Source organism: Nesoenas mayeri, assembly GCF_963082525.1.
Source record: "Nesoenas mayeri genome assembly, chromosome: 5".
Lineage (NCBI taxonomy): Eukaryota > Metazoa > Chordata > Aves > Columbiformes > Columbidae > Nesoenas > Nesoenas mayeri.
In genome coordinates, this window is record NC_137548.1 from 58,160,645 (window position 1) to 58,182,858 (window position 22,214).

Consider the following 22,214-nt stretch of genomic DNA (forward strand, 5'->3'; position numbering starts at 1 on the left):
AGCATAAAAATTAAAACTTATTCTAAAGCATGAAGTCATTTTGTTGGCAGTTTTTCCCTTGACTCAGGAAATCTTTGTGAATGTTGTGAATCTGCCATTTTATGGTTTGGGATTTTTACAAATTCTTTTTCCTCTTTTTTCAAGGGGGGCAGAGAGAGGAAGAGAACGTGAATGGCAGGAAACGGGAGACTTGTGAATTATTACTTACGTGCATTTTCCAGAGTGATGTATTTAATCCTACCAGCTTTGTGATAGCAATGTTTTAACGTGCATATGCTCTAGACAACACACAAGACCGATATAGTCTTGTAGTAAGATCGTGATAAATAGATGTTTGGGGTTTTGTGCTGATCTCATTGACCAGATTTTCCGTAATGCATGAAATGCAGTTGTATAGGCTCAGTTACTGGCATAAATCATTCTCTAAGTTGTTGATGGTGGGGTTGGGGAGAGAGGATAAATTTCTTCTGAAGTGCAAAGCAGCATACAATCTGACCATTAAATTCTCAAATGATGTGAGTCAACATTTTTAAAAAATATTCTGTGTATGGTTCTCTTCCAAGAACAGCTAGAATAAATTCTAATTGTGTAATTAGTAAGAAGCACAGCTGAGGTCAGTAGAAGTATCTGCTGAGTCAAAAGTATTAAGTCTTTGTATGCTAAGCTGTAACATCCAGAAATTGCTGTTAGAAAGAAGAACCTCATTTTAGCAAACAGCATATACACCATATAGAACTATACCTATATACATGTGTGTATATAGAGAGAGATATATTTTTTGATGGCTAATAAAGTTACACACACAGAGTAACTGAGTTTTATGGGTGTACTCTGTAGATGTAAGTTACAATTCTTGATTAGAACCTCAACGGCACTGTGAAGGAAAAGGAGAGGTATTTTGACTTAGTCTCCTCCTTCTCATTCCTGCAGATATATGCAAGTCAGTATGGAATCCAGCTGTATTTGCTAGAGCATCTAAATTGCAGCTTAAGCCAGACAGAGATGTGGATCAGACCAAGCATGTGACAGAGACATAAAAAGCTGGAAGGAGAAACTGGTACAGTACCTCAGATTTCTTTACACTTTCTATTGGTAGGAGCTTAAGGTTAGGGAGAAATCTTGAACATTGAACTATTCTGAGACATACTAAGGAAGACTTTAAATGACACCAGCTTTACCGTTGTTAGTTCATTGTTAGACTGCCTCTAGTCATCTAGTCATGTTCCAAGCTTCAGACTCCTCCTAAGGTCAAACTTTCAAATGCTTCATTTTAATCTCAGAAGAGGCACTTATCCTTATACAGCTTTAACAAACGTTACTGGGATAATTGAGACTAGCATCATAAAACAGAACAGTTCATGAAGGCTCACATGGCCAAGCTGCATCACCTGCATTCACAGAACTGAGTTCTATTCCCATATTTAATGGAACACCATGTGTTTACCTTCCTTGTGAGTACAGACATCGAGTATTAATCAGACTAAAAGTAATGTCAATCTTTTTGGTATATTATCACAACTTTGTGAGACCTGATGACCAAACTGACCACCATCCATTCCGATAATAAATTCTGGGTCAGTTCAGAACAACAGTACTGCAACAATGCGAAGTATGATTCATAGATGTCAACAAGTAAGTGTTATTTTATTTTCTGTCCAGGCGTAGGGAGTTGAAAATAGGTCATCAGCTGATTACTAGAGCCTGTGCTTCTCTCTGGAAAACTTGTTGAGACGCGTAACTGCCAAGAGATTAAACTGAAACCAGGCTTTCAGAGACACCAGGGAGAATACTTTTTTCCTGTAGACTACATAGCTTTTACGGTTGCTATATTAGTTTTGCACCCTAGGTTATCATGGGTACCACCCAGATATACCATGTGAGTACAATCTCCTTACTTTTTAGGCAGCATTTATTTACAAATTATCCTGCAATGAACAGCTGAAGCAGGAATGAAGGGAACCGGAATGACAGCAGTAGCCTTCTCAGACCCAGCCTGATCAACGCTGTCAAAAAGGTTCTTGAATTATTATGCAGGAAACTCAAGAAAGGTTTGATAGCTCTTTTCCAGCATTCACAAACTGACAAATGAGTTTGCATTTTGCAGTTTAATTAACCACAGAAACCTTCGAAGTGGTTGATTCCAGTTTTTGTGAAGACGACTCTGCCAAGCCAAACATCTCAGCTGCTCCAGCTGAAGCCCCACCAAGCTCACGGATCAGTGAGGTTCACCTGGTGAAGGCTACCGGGAAACAAGTAACTCTTCTGGTTTGGAAATTCAATCTTTCTTTTGTCTTAGTGTGTTATATCATTCGGTTAAAAAAACAGAGCTGTATTTAACTGTGCAAAGTAGTGTCCAGATTCCATTTCAAGGTGTCCTGCCCTGTTTGTTTAACCAGGCATGTGTCTGAACGGTTAACTCACTATTACTTTCATAGCCCAATGCTTCATAAGCTTATGTTTCATTACAGATTGTACATGTGCTGAATTCTTGTCTAATGACCATGTAACAGGGCACGTTCAATTATTCTCTTTGGGTTTCGGAAAGAAACAGGAAGTTTGGCTATAAACAATGCAGTCATAGAATAAATTTCACCACAGCAAGTTCATCTGAAAAATATGCATTCTTTACAACACAGCCAGGAATGGCATTATGAGAACCAACATCCTGATGCACTCAGATTTTTTTTTTTGTTACTGTTTTTTTGTATTAAAACTTAGGCAACATAAGAAAAAAAAACCCTTTTACTTAATACTGGATGTTTTGTGATGAGCATTACTTGAAAGATGTGGATAGGGAATCAAAAGCAGCTGCTAGAAACCACAAGATAAATAACAAGTCTGCTAAATTTAGTATATGTTATGAAATACATAAAGTGGAGGAAGAGTCAGCTGTTGTAAATTTTTATCAGCTGGGAAAGAATTACTATAGAATATTTCACTCTTTACTTACAAAATAAAGGGAAGGTAACAGACATTAAATAATGACAAAAATTTCAATAGGAAGATGTCAGTTCATCTACAGTAAAATGTAAGACTAAAATAGACCTAATTTTTGGCTACATTTCTGCTTTTAACTCTTTCAATAATCTACCAAAATAGTCACCTATAGCATTAATGAAATAAGAACAACTATTATTCTCTGGCTTCCAACTGTGCCTAGATAAGCGTAATATTATTATTGCTATGCTACATCTTTTAATTATTTTACAAGTAGGGTCAAATTTCAACTCCAGTATTAAATGGGCAGAGTACACTTGGATTATTAGAAGAATTTTCTTAACACAATCGATAATGTTACACTTCTTCACTAAAAGAGTATAAAAATTACCTTTACTTAGCCATCTGTTCAATCTTAACTAATTTTATGCCAAGGTTTTACTTATTTTCTAATTTTCACATGAGAAAGAAAATACTTCAAAACATAACAATGACAGTCCGCAATGACAGATTGGATTAGGTTTTCCCCAGGTTCTAGCTTCTAAGGATTCCACATATTATGTCACAGCAGAAGTTCTGTGAAGTGCTTTACATCAAATGGGAAACAAAATGCCTATTTATCAAAGACTGAGGTTGCTCAAAAATAATTAAGCACATGTTTAAAAACAAACACTGCCAAACAGCTGACACCCCAAATCTCACCTATCTAAAAACTGAAGAATTATTTTCTGAATTTAAAATTTTGCCATTTACACCCACACAAATCTTGCCAATAAATGCACTTATAGAAACATGTATCTGTGTGTGTATATATATATGTATATATATGTGTGTGTGTATATATATACACGTATGTATATACGTGTATATATATACACACACACATATATATACATATATATAAAACAGCATCCTTGTACACGTTTTTCCTGTGCTGGCCTCAGACAGATGACCAGCAGAGGGAGCAAAAGTTAATAAACCTTTTTCCTAGAGCAAAGATGAGAATCACTCATGCTATGTCAAACACGGAAGTCAGTGGAAGCAACACCATCTTGGCTGTCTCACTGAAAAACATGTGGTGGAGAACAATAAATTCTATGAAATGTTTTGGGTTGGTTGGTTTTTCTCTGACACAGATAAAAACCAAAAAACCACAAAGAAGTACATTGCGCTTACCTTTGCACAACAATATATGCCCTCCTGGATGACAGAAAAACACATCCTTACCAGGATGTCCTCTATAACATTATTCTATTGTTTCTAGACACCTTTTTCTGAACTTTTGTTACTTCTTGCAAAGCTTTTACCTGCAGGTTAATCTCTGCTTCATAGAAAGTTAAGCAGGAACAGTAGTGCCTCTCTGAGTCTATATCAGTCAAAACCACCACAAAGAACGTCGGCTGTTTTCTCTCTTTCGAAAGCTGCCATCCTCCAGGCTGGCAAAACTAAGGAAACAAACAAAAAGATATATAGTTAAACAGTAATATCAATCGGTTTAACTACGAAAAATACTTTTAAACAATATAACATAACATTATCTAACAAGAATCTCATTTCATTTAAAATGAACATATGCAAGGTTGCAAAATTTTGAGAAAATGAAGAAAACGTAATATGTCTTAGAGCTGCTCAAGTGATATAAATCTATCCCTATAGACATCAAGGGAGATATAATAAACTATGTGAACTGAAGACGTGTTCCTTTGAATTCAGAATTCAAGATCATCTTCGCAGGGTTTAACAGGCAACAGGACGACTCAACTGACACGTTATACAGGTTTCATTTGGATAACAGGTTAGAATTTGAAGCTCAAATTGTTGTGTCTTGGAATGTCTCTATATTTTTAGTTTCTCCATTAATTTATCTAATCAAACATAGTCCACTCGCACCTACTTGCAAAGTTATTCAATGTTTACTCCTACAAAAAAAAACTATTTATAAAGCGATATTTTTCATTCACTTATTGATCACCTCAGTAAACTTCATTGTGAACATTTGAAATTTTATAAGGGGTCACACCATAGCAGAGATATAGATTTTGCCACCCTTGTGAAAAATATATTCAAGTTTCATGACTTCATAAATCTCAAGAGACAAAATCACTTGCTTCTCATAGCCAAAGAGGCTGCAGTTCTCCAAATACTTCTAGTGTACTTAGAATACTACATGCTTCCCAGCTCTTGCAGCAATGAGCACACTAAGTATATGCAATACTTAAAAGCAACAACAAATAAGCCCAAGTCCTTTCAGTATTTGTTTCTTCAAGCTGATCAGGGCTGTGGCAATGCAAGTCACCAGAACCAAGGCAGCAATTCTGGCCTTAGAGTGGACGTGCATGATCAAAAATAGAACTATAGATCAAAAGCAAAGGGGAAGATGCATGTTTTTTCTTCTTTTTTTTTTTAATAACTGGAGTACAAGATCAGCTAATAACTTGTGCCCAGTAATGGAAGAGTATGCTGAAATTCACAAGTCAGTTTGGTGCAGATTCTTGAGATGGCCTTTATGGAATTTTGTATTCACTGTTTCTTTTACTTAAGGCTGAAATCATACACATGAAAAATTCACAAGTACGTTATTATTCAAAAAATTAAAAACACAGAATTGACACGAGGTAAAGGTAACAGCCCTGTATGTATTAGAAAAAAAAAAAACAACACACAAAATTATAGAATTATTAAACAATGCAGATGCCAAAGGAACCAGAGAGGTCAACTCTCATGCTTCTAGCAATTGCTTCTTTCCCCTGGACAGCTGCTAAAACCTGGAAGAATATGAAGAGGAAGTTGTAAAAAAACATTTATTACACATTCATCTTTAGAACCTCTACAATAAAACCTGGGTAGTCTTAGGTGAACAGCAGTTAAAACTCTGCCTCTGATACACAGTTTATTTTATGATCCTGGGAAAATCTTCAAGATCAAAGTTTTCTCATGTTGCATTCTTCATATCCTAGATAGTCAGCTTAACACTTGTGAGTCTGTATCCTTAGAAGTGCTAAGCACCCCCCTGTATCTGAGAATAACTGTTCTGAACATCAAAAAGTACCCTGAGAAAAGACATCCTAGTCATTCCATGCTAAGCATCCAGTATTAGTCCATTATTTTGATAACACTGGCCTAATCTCCCTTTGGTTTTCATCCCATGTCAGTTAAAAATAAAAAAAGATATCACTATCAATCTTGCAGGACTGCTATAAAGATAATGCAATATCGTCAATATATGCAGACATTGTAAAAAAAGCATCACTAAAAAGTTTGACAATAAAATGATTACAGTTCTGTATGTATTGCAGAGTTTAAGTGGTGCGTAGTAAACGAAGCCTGGAATCCATAGCTCCAATAAGATAAAAACCCCATGACTCTGAATATCTATTTGTTCAACAAGCATGAGCCAAAATGCAAAGAACACAGTAAGATTCTGTTAATAAATAAAACCTTTCCATGATACACCATTAAAACAGAATCATCCATCCAGGATAGGTCAAATTAAGGTTGCTTATGCAGTCCTAGGTGAGTTTACAGTCTTTACCCTATTTCAGATCTACCAAGGCTCCCAGTTCTGACAGGAGACCCATGATTGGTGCCATTGCCCTTCAGCTTTACGCGTAATTTCCCATCTCACACCTATAAGCAGCAATCTATCCAAGTTTTGAGTGTCTGGAATTCCTGACAGAGGATCATTCTGCACGCACCAAACACCACCCTACTAACGGCACAGAAAATCTCAGCTATCCAGATAATCCACAATGTATGCTGCACTCAAATGACAAATACAGTAACTTGGGATGTGTGGTCTACGCATGGCTGGTTTTCATCTGATACACACAGAATCTACCGGTTTTGGATTCTGAGGTATTAGTAGGTTCATTGTGAATATTGTATTTATTTTAAAATAAATTCTAAAATAATAGTTTTTATTGTAACCAGCCATTATTAGCAGGTCTACTGCACAAAATTTATACCAATATCTGCCCTGTAAACTGGGAAATTAAAAGGGAAAACCAACAGCTACATTTGTAACTATCAGAAGTGACTGTTGATGTAGGCAGCCTGCTCTCAATAGCAATCTCTCCATCTTTAGGCATGTCTAAACCCTGCTCGTGTCAGTGAGAATTCTTCTCTATTTCAAAATGAACTTGTGTACAACATGCGCTTTCTAGACCTAACTGTTTTACTAGAAAACAACAATTAATGATTGTTAAGGAAAATAGCTGAAGTAGAGTACATCCACTGGTTACAGAGAGAATCTGTGTTGTCAAATAAACTGCATGGAATTTATGTAGTGATTGAGGATAAAGACAACACGCTCCCTCAAGAAATTAAACAACGAATGAGTCTCAGTTTCCTTCAAATAAGGTAATAAATATTAGTGTAATATTTGAAATGCAAACAACATTGAGAAGAACTTTCCAAATTAGTATAAATACAAGCTACTACCCAGCATGATTACCACCGCAGTCTGGCCACTAAGAACGGGAAAATGCTTCTTTACCAAACCAGATGCTACACCAAAACAGACAAATGCACTACTGTGAATATAATTCAAAGGTCATATGCTTCTTTAGTAAACAAGAAAGAAAACAGAAGTTTAAAAACAAACACGCTCTCATATTGTTTCACTTATTTACCAGAATTCTTGGAACCAGAACATAGTTTCTATCAAAGACACTGAAAAGTAGAAAGCATCAGATCATCCAACTCACTGTTTATAGAAATAAGCCTCTAATGGTAGCAAGTGCTTCAAATCGACTCCATATTACCACTGATTGCCTTCTAAAATCTGCTGCAAATAGCCAGAAGTTGAGATGAAGAGTATGTAACAGGAATCTCACATTCAAGGTCCTGAAATGACATTTCAAGCCATGTTTGAAACTGCAGGTGCCCAGTGAAGCAAAGGACTTTATCTTAGTTATTGCCACTAATGCTTTCAGACCAAACAAGAAACTAGACATTTTAAAATGATGCGCGGTGTTTTAAAACAGCATAGCTGGGTTTGTTACCTTTAAAAATTTCGTACGTTGTCACCACAAGCTTCTCTCTAAAGTCTGCGTGTGATTAATGAATGTTTGAAAGTGACATTTGTTTCTTCTAACTTCTACAAGCCAAAAATGTCATCTTCGTTTGATTCATAAATTTATCCCTTCTTTCCTACCTAGAGCCATAGCGGTGCCTCTACTCCTTGCCTTGCCTATTGAAGTAATCATTTGCATATATCAGCATATACTTTAGATATAGTTTTGGTGTCTGGAATCACAGAAATATAGAATACCCCAAACTGGAATGGGGCAACGACGATGAAGTCCAACCTGTGACTCCACACAGGGCAACCAAGAATTCTGTAACTAAGAGCATTGTCCAAATGCTTCTAGAACGCCAACAGGCTTGAGGTCACAACCACCTCCTTGGGCAACAGTCTGAAGTCTGATGAAAAACTGAAGACAATGTAAAAATAGTCACAATTTCTATTAAAGCACTGGAGGGTTAGAATGTAGGAAGAACTTTTACTGGATATCATGGAAGTAAAGACTAAATACTACTCGTACACTGAACAGTATTTATCTAGTGTTCAAGTTTCATTAGAAAGATTTTAGTCAATCGTATCTTTACCATGGCAGGACTATATTTTCTGCCTTCCGCATCTGTTGATCAGAAACCACTCATTTGCTGAACTGCACGTTAGAACTTTGCCATTGACTTCTGGGCTTGCACCCTGAGCACAAACAAGTGCGTAACAAAACCTCGAACCAATATTCTAGTGCAGTCTGTGCAGCTACAGACAGGAAGACTATTCTCTCTGCACTTACATTATTTTCTGTATCAGAAATCCACTACCTCTGATGGCACTACCGGAGTAGAAAGGGGAACAAGCTTGTTCAGGAAGTTCACCACGTGATACGCTTTTTCCAAGTCACCTGTTGAAAGCACTTTTTAGAATTTATACAGAAGACAAGGTCTGTGATGCACAATTACAGAACACTGCAAATAATTATACTAAAATTGTTGTGTCACACTGTATAATTTCTTCAAAATATATCTGTGCACTTATTTCTTGTTAACTGAAATTCAAAGCTATCTGGATGCACATAAAATACAAAACATTTGAACTCTATGAACAAGTCTTGAATTAAAAGATCCCCAAATGACTTCAGAATTTAAAACATCTGACACAGATATCCACCTTCCTTTCTAATTTAACTCTTTCACCAAATATTTGATTCTCCCTTGGATCACTCTGGGCACAGAGTTTTATTATTTATTATTTTATCAAGTGTGCTTCTGTATGTTTTCTTTCACTTTTAAAATAACTTGTGTTTTGTTTTTAACATGTGTATCATCATAACCTTGTCTACAAACTTCCCTGAAAACAAAGGGCCATGTTCTGGACATAATGTGAAGGGAGTTTGTTCCATCTGGACTTGCATGACCCAGCACCAGCTGCGGAGTATTTCACCATTTCACCATTCACTTATGTATGGAATTTTGGCAAACGGAATTTTCTTTTTCAGATGCATACCTCTACTTTAAAACAAAACAAAACAATTACAGTGCTCACTGGCATAATAAAAACGCAATGTTATGAAGCTGTAAATCTGAGGAAATGCTTGAAGCTTTGGGGTTATCTCTGAATGTAAACAGAATACAAAATATACACTGAATTTTACAACATCTTTCTGCCTTTCAACATCTTGTATTCAACAAACCGCATATTTATCCTTAGCCTAGTCTAAAATAAAACTAGTGCATTTAGAGTATACTCCAAATTATTTCCAGGTAAATACCCATCTCATGCGCTGTGGAAAATTCTGATTATCAACTGTAAACAACTGAACTCATTAAGAAAAAAGTTTATAATCCTAAGAGAAACACAAAGGCCTTTTCTACCTTTGAAACAAACACAGAGTGCCCCAAGATGAACAGTGTCCCCCATGATCCACTGGAACCTGCACCCAGGGTCCCCTCACTGCTCCCTCCCACCCGGGTAATGTCACCTGGAGTCACAAGCAGTCCTCCTGCTGCTTCTAACGTGATTCCCCAAAATATTCCAACCAATTCCAGGCAGCTGACAGAGGGAAGGTGAAAGGAGCGTGGATACGCAGCGTTGGTTTAAAATCAAGGACCTGCTTTCTCCCCTCTGCAAATCGCAAAACCACAGTGGGGTGCCTGCACACGTTGGTGGTATTGGACACTGCCTGCCCCTCAGCCTCTCACACCTGAAATTGGTTGAAATATTTTAAGGAATAATATTAGAAGCAGCAGGAGGGTTGTTTGCGACTACAGGTGACACCACTGCCCAAGAACAGTTAAAGGTGAATAATCTTTCCCCTCCTTGCCTGGGACAGACACTCCCCACCTAATCCAGATATTTGCACCTCAGTTGTCAGCTCCTCAGTCAAACGTAATAAACATGTCAATAAAGACACTAAGAAATACTTCCCTCCCCGAGAAAAGATCCTCAACCACATTCTTGGGCTTCTAAAGGCTGGAAGTTGTTGAAAGATCTCTCAATGGCACTAATCCCACACAAGCGACAGACAAGGTTTTCTCTAACTTGAGCTACAGGTTAAAGTGATCCTCAATGATCAGATGCTCAAGCTTGTCACAGAGACATTGCAGCAAAAGTCCAACAAAAGAAGAAAAGTTAAAATATTTGGGAACATCGCAACTGAGATCAGCTAATTGATCCTCAAAAGCCATAGAGATGCAGAAGTCTTTTACTGAAATTCATCAAGAACTAGGTTAAGCTCCCCCACATACTAGTGACTACATAAGCCTGGGTGTACATCTACACATGCACATAAAAAATAATCAGTTCCAAGCTCATTGCTTTGCTTTTTTAAAACCTCATAACACTGTGTAATTCTAAAGACCCTTTCCACAATCAACAGCTATGCCGAAAACCCAAACTTGTAAGCAGCACTTCTACAAGGACTGTGTTCCTAGCCTGTCTTCTGACAAAATATTTGAACTGGCTTTTAGAAAGAAAACTACACCCACTGGGAAAGCACTTTCTTATTCTGCTTTCAGAATACTTACTATCTCCATCTCAGTGGATTTTAATAAATAAATAAATAAATCTGTCAATCTTCTGACTATTTCTGAACCAAACCAACCTAGGCTACAGACGTGGTGATTTCTGAATAGTTTTTATACGCTAACACCTTTATTTCAGAAGTAGTACAGGATTAATTATGACATTCTGAACGGGGTTTTCTTCTCAAAACGAACTTCTGACATCGCTATGCTAATCATGGTTAGTAAGAAATTAGTGTGCTTGTGCAATTAATAGTTTGGACTTTTTATTCATTTAAGCCATGCTTCCTCCTCTTGTTTTCAGCAAAGTGTCAATCAAGATAATCTCATGGCAATTTAAAGCTTCTGAGACCTTTAGATCCAGAACCTCTTTTTTACCACCATCACCAACAAAAACCAACACACACAACATGCCCTGCTCTATCTCAGGCAAAGAGATTGAGACAGCTGCAGACAGTAACCAGAAATTCTCAAATACGCATCAATATGTCAAACCAGATACAAATATGTGAGGTGTCTGAAGCAGTTAACTTATGCCAGAGGATTTTTTTTTAAACATACATTTTAAACTTCATAAAAAAGTTTAAAAGTCATAAATTTAAACTCTCAGGACTTGCAACTGAAATTCAGGAACACATAGTCTGCCTTCAAAACTCATCTTACCAAGAAATGCTTATTAGTCAGCAACAATTACTGCCAATGACACTGATGGTCAAAAGAATAATGAGAAGTCTGGATACTAAATATTCAACATGAAAGCTGAAAAGATAATTTCAATGCAGCAATAAATTCAAGTGAGGCATCATATCAGTAATTTATACTTCAATCTGAAGAATACAGGCCTATAGCAAATTACTCGTGTTTGGTTATGAGACAAAAAAGACAGCGTGGGTAAAAAACAGCTCATATTTAGAATATTCCTGAAGCAACACTGAAAGTAGGAGACTGAAAAAGAGTATCATCATCAAATAAATTAATTATTTGTATTAAACACTGTGGTTTAATTTTCAGCACTAAATGGATAAAGAAGCTCCTTTGTTCCTCTTAACCTATTCAACAACCAGTGCTCAGGAGTGGTTTCCAAAATGCATTGCAATGCTTTCTAAGACAATGGTTGATTTGGTTTGGGTATGTGTGTTTGTTTTGTATTCTATTTTTAATGACCACTATCTGTACACTTGACAAGATTTGTAGCCATCTGAGGCATACAAGCCTAGAACAGCAGTTTACATTAGAAATATAAATGAGCATTTTTATACATATTTATCAGTCAAGCATGAAGCATTAACCTTGCCTAATGTACTCTTTTCTCTCTCTCTATTCTTCCCTTGCCTTCCTTCTCTTCTGACAGTAGTAGCATTGTGTTACAACAGCAGCCATAAACTTTCAAGTCTTTAATGAGTTCCCAACACATTTTCTAGCTAATGCTATAAGCTATCTTTCAACAGATATAGAGCATGTACAAGTGTAATTATTGCATTGGTTCAATGTCAAAAGAAATAAGCACAGCAGAGTAATTAACATACATCACTCAACAACTACAATTGGCACAAGGTAAGGTATTTACATGATCATCGATTTTGATTTGACATTAAATGCTCCTCCGGAGGAACTGATCAATGTTATATAAAATGCTATTGTAACACACAAAGTCCTCATTATCTTCTTTTTATAGCTTACACATGCACAATCAGATATTAAACCACATGGTTAATACCATATCCAGCCTTGCTGCCATCTTTGAAGCTACATTCTGTTACTCTCTAGCAATTGTAAAAAAAGAGTGCAAGCAAACTTGTGTTAAGATTTTTACATTCATGATCCTGTAACTCCTTAGAATGTATCAGCCAGAGAAGGGTTTGAAGACTCAACACTTAGAGAAAAAGCACATGGGTGTGGGGATGTGTGTAAATATGTGGTAATGCAGCATATACTAAAAAGAACGTTGATCGGAATTCACAGAGGCCTAGGAACTAAACGGCCTGTGACTGCTGCAGTAAAATAGACTTAGAGATTTAAGAGAGATGCCAACAGCCTCAAGATGACAAAATACAGAACAGGAAGTCTTGAAATATGCAAATGAATTTAAAAGTTGGAATTTGCTCTTACAATAGAGCACAGAAATTAGACTAGAACATACGCTTATAGAATAAACCACAAAAAGGATAGTACCTTGAAATCCCTGAATAAAAGGCACTTGGTGAAAAAAAAAAATATATAATCAATTTGTTTTTGAAATATGCCCCTTCATAATGCAACTCCCCAACTCACCTTGAGTTCCAAAAAGTGCCCAGGAGGAGCAGCAGAACCAGGCGAACACAAGCAGCAGGCTGTGAATTAGCAAACAGAACACAGGAAGAGATACGTGCTTCGAGATCTGGCTCTCAGCGAGTTTGTTCCACAGCTCCCATGTTTTATATAAAATCTCTGTATTTTGGGGCAGGGGATACTCAACCTGCACAGGATTCAGCTGACTTCTGAATACTGCCTTGCCTGATACCTCCCCTCCACAGACTGAAACAAATGGGTTTCCTGAGATCACATCTAGAGACTTCTGGTCTAACCATCCTCTAGAAACAATGCCAGCAAAATGGCGGTGCCACCTATCCCAGGGAGTTACCATTACCTCTTTTAACCATTTTGGACACCAGACATTAAGTCAAAATACATTAATTTACCTTAACCTGTCCTGCTGCGAGGGACAGAGATAACTACAGCAGTTCACTGCACCAAAGCCTTGTTCAGCTAAGGGAACTTCAAAATAAGCAAAGAAAATTACAGAAAGGGCGGTGTATTTCCAGTCTGCTCATTTGGGGAGTTTAACAATACTTCTTGTGCACCTGGTGCTGCTCTTTGCCACTTAAGGTCACGATCAATTTCCCGTTTTGCAGGTGTGAGTTTCCACAAAGAAACAGAAAATACATAAACATAGGAAAATGAAATGTGGCTAAAAATCTCACAAAGAAACAGCTTCTCATGTGAGTGAAAGCCTAAACTAGGACCTCAGACAAATAATAATTAAAAAAATGACTGAATTGCAATATGAACGTATTGCATTAGTGAAGTTCTATACACTGGCTGCTACTACTGACTCTTACATTTACACAGCGTTGATTAAGAAAAGTATGAAATGCATTTCCTGTCAGCGTTCTCACCAAGAACACGGTAAAATAAGCAGCGTGAAGAGACAGCTGAAAAGTTTGGTGCTTTCCACTGAGTTTCAGTTTCCTCTGCAGAAAAATGGGATCAACAGTATGAGACATCCTTGGCCTCCCTTCCCACAAAACTGAGGCCTGTGTTACAACCAGAGGGCATCACTACCGGACAACATGACGGGATGTCTCTAAGGGGTGTGGTAAGAGTTTGTCTGGCAAAAGCTCCAGGATAAACAAAGAGGCTTTGTGCCACTACAGATGCTTTTGGGGGCACCGCTGGCATGCCAGTAAACAGCTTATTGTGATGAAGAGGTTATTTCCTCCAGGTAGGTTAGCAGAATGTAGCAGTTCCTGAACTAGGAGGTTAATAAATGATTCCAAAACTTGTCAAAATCAAACTTCAGAGAGGTTTGGCACTGAGAAAGTTTGTACTTGTAGCTTCCTATTTAAAAATGGTAACTGTTTTTCTTCCCTTTTGACATTTCTCCAGTGTACTCGTGTTTGGAAGACACCTTAAACTTAAGTTTTGCATAATCACAGGACTGCAGCTTGTATGGCCTCCGTTCTCCACCACATGTTAGTTAAAACAGAGCAAAACAGAGCATTAGAAGTTTCTATGGGGAGTGTGCTCCTGTCATAAGATGTCACTGGAATTAAAAAATAAATAAATAAATCAGAAGGGTGAATGTGAGAACCTCTGATAAAATTCAACATTTTCAAACAGAATGGCTCAAAGTAACTTACATGCAAGTGAAAGAACTGAGGAGCTGTTCACCACTTAAGTTAATACTCCTAAGTTTTCCAAAATCCCAGGTGCCTAGAGACTGCAGACATTATTTCTGTGCTTTAAAAGGGTAAAAAGAACGTCCATAGGAAATTATAGTTAAGTTCAGCACAACAGTCGACTCGTGTAAATTAACAGAAAATAATTTGAAGCTGCATCGGCAACAAAAATAAAATATACAAACGGACTGATGACTGGTATGTTTCTGTAGAAAACAAGCCACTAAAACTATTTGTGGAGTGATACAAATACAATGCAATGACAACCACATGGTATACTTGGACTATTTCCTTCTTAAAGATACTTGATTTGATGCTTTCTGACAATTATATTTTTAAAGTACATTGGCTGACACTAGTATGGCCTATATTAAATGGACAAAAAGACTCGCTTGCTGACAGACTGGAAAAGGTAACAGCAGAGACACACATCAGTGAAACCACCTCTATTGAAGAAGCATTATCTGCCTCCTCACCCTCCTCAGGCCTCATCCTTTCCCATGTGTCACTACTGGGCAGCCACAGAACTGCTAAGAAAATCACTTTAGAGCATGGTGTAGAGAATGCAGAAGAGAGTTTTCCAAATCAGACCAAAAAAAATCCTGGGGCTGGAAAACAAGCGTCATATCATGAGTTTAAGAGCTCTGTTTTTTAGTTTATTACAGAGAGATTATAGAAGCACTTCATAGAGTAACTTCTATGTAGATAAGGTGTTTCTTAGTAAGAAGATAAGTGTTCCAGATCCAACATATTACAGGAACCAGAAGTCATCATCATAGAAATACAAACCTCGAAATAAGATTTCACTCTCTAGTCAGTGAAGGGGATGGAAAACTGGAACAGGTTATCAAGGTAAGCACTAGGCTCCCCTCAGCTGGAGTCTGTCAAGTCAAAATGAACAGCTTTTGGAAGAAATTATTCAGCCCCTGTGGGTCAGCACAAGTCAGCCCAGACCAGCGTGGGACCTGGAAACCTCTTGTTCTTTCCTTTTCTGTGCCTGAACATGCCCATAACACTTCCATGATACGACTATAATCAGATCTCATACTTCAGAGCTTCAGCCATTCAAGCACAAGATTCAGACAGAGTTTCCACCTGAATACCTAATTGCACATCCGAGTATTTGCGAGAGAGCCAGTGGCAGCGATCCAGCACTTCACGGGGCTGGCAGGTACTGCAGAGAAGTCTGGCTGGCCTGTCTTGCTTATGTGACTAGACCTTGTGTGCCAAACCAAGGGCTGAGAAGGAATTTTCTACCAAATCAAGCTGAGAGGGATTCAGGAGTTTCTTTTGCTTGTTTGTTTTCCTTTGTAGCATGTGCCATGTTGGTATCATCAGTGCAATCAAGTCTCTTAAACTCAGGAGATGCTATGGTCTCATCTTAATCTCAAGAACACTTATCAGTTTGGAGAGAACTGAAATGAGCTGGTATAACTGGAGTTGCTCGACACTGTACCACAGATCAGTGCTACTAATTAATAGACTCTAGTCAGATTAAATAAACTGATGTATTACATATGGTATTCTCCATGAAGCCAGAAAGAGGGGAAAAAAAGTTTTAAAAAGTAAACTGACATGTTTTTAAAAGAAAGTAAAGTTTATTGTTTATGAGTAGCATACCTGAAATGTTGTATCATTTTGTATCATAAAATTTGAATTTTGGAAAGTACTGAGCAGAATTGCATATGAAGGAATATTTTTCAAGTGGCTCAATAAGGATTAGATAATTCCATTTTGGCTTGATAATTTAATAGAAAATATTTGGTCAGACTCAATACTTGTAAAATATTTCACTGCTTTAAAATGCCAGTTGTTGGTAATTAACTAAAACAATGTAATGTTAAAAGAACTGAAAAATGTAGGCTGTTAATTTTACTGTTTGGAAAAAATGGATGTTTCCCCCTCTGTCCCAAGCCAGTTAAAAAGTGCAGAAAAAATATCCCCTGTAAGCACACTTGCACATTTCAACTGCATCTCAGTGTCCTCTGCAGTGACAGCATGCCCAGAAAAGGGCTCCTCTTAGGTCCTTGCTGGTGCAGTAATTCCAGACTCTTCAATCCAAAGGCACCTGGCTTGCCCTTACAGTCCTTTCAAACTGAACATCACCAAAATTCATCAATTATAGATGATCTCATAAAATACAGAGAGTAGAAACAGAAGCCACATCTTTTGCATGTAAATTGCGTAAGACTTGGGAAAAATATATGGCTGCTATTATTATACATTTGTTAAATTGTTATGATTATTACACAATAGAAGAAGGTATTGAATAGTAGGAGTTAATACATGGAAAATTACATTGTAAAGATCACACTGTCATTGAAAACATTAAATAACTAACATGTTTGTTTCCCCAAACTAACCAAATGTTAGTGGTACTCCTATATATATATAAATAGAAACACTAGTCAACCGTGGGGGGTTCCCTTCTACTGTCCCATAAGTATACAGAGGAAATAGAAATATTTCAAGGCATCTGTAATGTCTTACATACTTTGAATACAATAAAGAGCCAAAACACTTAACAGTACTGAATTTTATTCCAAATTATACCCAAGAGGAAGCCATCTGCAGGAAAAATAAAAAATAAAACAACAAAAAAAACCAACACACTTTTGACTTGGACAGCACTTGTGCAATACAGCTATCCAAAAGGACAATATGTTCTTTTAAAAGAATTTTTAAAGAATACTTATTCTTTCATGATACAGGAAACATAAAAATCACCTGAAAACTTTTGGGCTTTTTTAACTACTAAGAATAAATGATACAGTGTTCCAGTGAAACACTGAACTACTTCTGGTTCTTTTATTTTTCCCCTCATCTAACATTAAATGTGACAATAATGGCAAAAGTCATCTCTAGAAGACTGTGAAACTCAAGTTATCCACAGCCAAGCAAATCACTGTTGCTATGGTCAAATTTGAAAGGGGACCAACACCTAAGGCTTGAAATGCATTAGTTGATCAGCATTGGCACCTACAGGGCCAGCAATGTTTGAAGCCACTGTCAGGTAATATTTCAATAAGCAATAGCATACAACTTATCTATATACTCACAGTAAAAATAAAACTCAATCTATCAGGAAGACGTTTATAAAATGCTACTACAAGACAAAATCAATGTTGGTAACTTTACAACTATGTCATAAGTGCAAAAGATGTTGACATCTCAGACGCGACGGTCTCGTCTGAGCAGCAAGGACTATGAAGATGCCTACAAATATATTAGTGTATTCATCAGTTTGTCTCAGGAGTAATGATACAAGATGAGCAGAAATACCCCACTGCACGCAGAATTTCCTGATGAACCAATGTTTCCTAGATTCGTAAGTCTCCAAAATATGAAACAGATCATACTAAAGAAAAATAATATGAAAAATATTTGCCGTAAACTCCAAACAAATCAAGTGAAAATTTGAAAATAACTACGCAGTACTGGACAAATATTAGAAGGCGTTAATATAAGAACTTGGGCAATGTGTGTATGGAATACATTAAACAAAAATGGAAAACAAGCAAAAATTCCTTTTCAACAGTTGCATACCAGGAAACATGTGTTGACTCACGACATTTGAACAGCTAACAATACTGCCCTGCGCTCAACATACAACAGCACAGAAGAAAAGCAATTTCTCAGAGAATTTGGGGATTGGAAGACCCTTTAAAACATGACAGAAGTTTTCTGCTATTTCCACATTTTGCTAGTCGACACCATGCAACTTAAGAAACTATTTATTCTTACAGAAAGCATAGAGGCAGTAGATACTACCTAACTGTTTTGGCCCACTCAGATAAACTCAGAGCAGATTGCCAAAATGATTTTTCAATTATGCACAGATTTGTACCAAAATAGAAAACAACAGACTATTTTTCAAGGAATCATATCTGCCCTCCACCCCCGATTTTCGCAGTAATAACTATGTCCTTAAAAACTTAAGCCTCAGCCACTTTAAAATCCTGGTTGTGCAGAGAAGAAGTCATAAATATTAGGTTGGTGCAAAAGGAATTGCGGTTTGTGCATTGTTGAAATTTTCCATTTGATATTGGAATACATTCTTATAATAAATGTGGTTCTGTTATACATCATTTTAATGCGCTTTTCTCACTTGGTTTTTTTTTGCTACTGGCTTATTACTTGCTGTTTATTTTATATTTATTTTAGACTATGGAAATGATGCTAGACAGAAAGCAAATTTAAGCAATTTTCTTATTCAAGTTCAAAATGGGTAGTAAAGCAGCAGAGACAGCTCACAATATCAACAATGCATTTGGCCTAGGAACTGCAAACAAATGTACAGTGCAGCCAAGGTTCAAGATACTTTGCAAAGGAGATGAGAGCCTTGAAGATGAGGAGCATAGTGTCCAGCCATTGCAAACTGACAACCACCAATTGAGAGCAATCATCGAAGCTGATCCTCTTACAACCACATAAGAAGATGCTGAAGAACTCGACATCGACCATTCTATGGTCATTCAGCAGTTGAAGCAAACTGGAAAGGTGAAAATGCTTGAGAAGTGAGTGCCTCATGAGCTGACCAAAAATGAAAGAAAACATCATTTTGAAGTGTCGCCTTATTCTATGCAACAAACCATTTCTGGATCAGATTGTGACATGTGACGAAAAGTGGATTTTATACAACTGGCAATGACCAGCTTGGTGGCTGGACCGAGAGGAACCTCCAAAGCTCTTCCCAAAGCCAAACTTGCACCAAAAAAAGTCACGGTCACTGTTTGGTGGTCTGCAGTCAGTCTGATCCACTATGGCTTTCTGAATCCCAGTCAAACCCTTGCATCTGAGAAGTCTGCTTAGCAAGTCCATGAGATGCACCGAAAACTGCAACATCTGCAGCCAGCACTGGTCAACAGAAAGGGCCCAGTTCTTCTCCACGACAACGCCCAACCAACGCTTCAAAAGTTCAACAAATTGGGCTACTAAGTTCTTCCTCATCTGCCATATTTACCTGACCTCTCGTCAAATGACCACCACTTCTTCAAGCACCGCAACAACTTTTTGCAGGGAAAGCACTTCCACAACCAGTAAGATCTAGGAAATGCTTTCCAAAAGTTTGTCAAGTCCCAAAGTATGGATTTTTAAGCTACAGGAATAAACAAACTTATTTCTCATTGGCAAATGTGTTGATTGTAATGGTTCCTATTTTAATTAATAAAAATGTGTTTGAGCCTAGCCATAATGATTTAAAATTCTTGGTCTAAAACCACAGTTACTTCTGCACCAATCTAAAACATACCTACTTATTTCTGCAAGTAGTGAAAAAGTTATTGTACTCTATTTCATAAACTACATTTCACCCAGAACAAAAAGAACTCTCCATGTAAAGCCAGAATCATGTTCTAATTTCTTTCTGATTGAGCTGAAATCTTGAATACATGAACATAAGCATGAAAGTCAAATGTCCTAATGATTCTCTTTTGCGAAATTTTGCCTGGAGCTAGAAAATAAATATATTAAAAAGGAAATAGCTCCTTTTAGTATTATTGTGCAAAAACTCATGCTGGCACTGCTGGTTTGAAAGACTCAAGCTTATATTTTCAGAGATAGTCCATGTTGAAACAACCAAAAAGCTATACTTTGTGTATACTGAAAATGTCAGCTAGATAACACTCATTATAGTTTTATAACGACCTACTCTTTTTTTAATATTTAGCCTGGATCCAAACAACTTGTAACCAAGAATTCTCCTAGATTCATGTATAAATAAGTTCTCATAGAATCTTTTTGGTTGGAAGAGATCCTCAGGATCATTGAGTACAACCATAACCTAACTCTATCACTAAACCATGTCCCTAAGAACCTCGTCTAAATGTCTTTTAAACACCTTTCAGGAATGGTGACTCCACCACTTCCCTGGGCAGCCTGTTCCAATGCCCAACAACCCCTTCCATGACATTTTTTTTCCTAATATCTAATCTAAACCTCCCCTGGTGCAACTTGAGGCCATTTCCTCTTGTCCTATCACTTGTAACTTGTGAGAAGAGACCAATACCCTCCATGCTACAACCTCCTTTCAGGTAGTTGCAGACAGTGATAAGGTCTCCCCTCAGCCTCCTTTTCTCCAGGCTGAACAGCCCCAGTTCCCTCAGCCGCTCCTCAGCACACTTGTGCTCCAGACCCTTCACCAGCTTTGTTCCCTTCTCTGAACTCTCTCCAGCACCTCAAGGTCTTTCTTATGATGAGAGGCCCAAAACTGAACACAGGATTTGAGGTGCAGCTTCAGCAGTGCTGAGTACAGGGGAACAATCACTGCCCTGGTCCTGCTGGCCACACTATTCCTCATACAAACCAAGATGCCGTTGGCGTTCTTTGGCCACCTGGGCACACTGCTGGCTCATGTTCAGCTGCTGTCACCAACATTCATTTGGTGGTGTCACCAACAATCCAGCTGGTCTAGATCCCTCTGCAGAGCCTTCCTGCCCTCCAGATCAACACTCACACCCAATTTGGTGTTGTCTGCAAACTTAGTAAAGGTGCGCTCAATCAAGTTCTCATGAAGTTCACAAAGGGGGAAACACAAAGTCCTGCACCTGCAGAAGAATATCTCAAAAGAACACTGTAGAAGTAATTGATGTAATTGTGACTGTGATTCTGAAAGGCCTGCTTTACTTCTCTGTCCCCCTGCAAATATGGAAAGCGATCCACTACAGCAAACACAGACAGGGCAATGTAAAAACCTACTGATAATGTCTGTAGCTTCCCCATTGCAACTACCTCAACCAACTAAAACATCAACATTTTAAACTCTCTTCTCATAATGAAACTTCTCAAGGCTAAAAACTAAATATTTTCATTTTTATTACCATAGAACAACTAACACATTTTAAAAACACTCCTCCACATGTCCATTAAAAAAACAAAAACAAAAACCAAAACCCAAAAAACCACAAACAACTGAAATAAAATAAACAAGTGAATTCAAGAGAAAAGTGACATAAGCAGATGAGCAGCAGATAGGGGAAAGAAAAACATACCACAATACCAGGTCCAAATTAAGCATTAGGAATGGAAAGAACAGTTCTGCCAGGATCTAGACAATGTCTTCTGAAACTATAGGTTATGAGAGAGCTCATGGACTGTGTTCCTCACTTGTAAACCACAGCTCAACAGTATTTTCAAGTCAGAGGAATTGCGATCAGATGTCCACATGTAACAGCAAAGCTGCCAGTAACAGAACTGATGGCCTCATGCCCTCAATTCACCAACTGATTCAGATGTTTTATGGTTCAAAACCAGTGAGACAACCACACAAGGGAGAGAGGGAAAGGTCAACAAAAATACGTCATTTAC

The 22,214-nt window shown here is 37.6% G+C and overlaps 1 protein-coding gene across 4 annotated transcripts in view; it reads right to left on the reverse strand.

The window, feature by feature from the left end:
- Positions 1-22,214, reverse strand: part of SBF2 (SET binding factor 2) — a gene marked incomplete at both ends in the record, with an annotated part of 265,908 nt that overhangs the window by 151,078 nt on the left and 92,616 nt on the right. For all 4 annotated transcript variants that reach the window (XM_080346104.1, XM_080346103.1, XM_080346101.1 and 1 more), the window contains one exon: positions 4,245-4,382. In XM_080346104.1, coding sequence (XP_080202230.1) covers positions 4,245-4,382 — 138 coding nt within the window. The remainder of the gene's footprint in view (positions 1-4,244; positions 4,383-22,214) is intronic.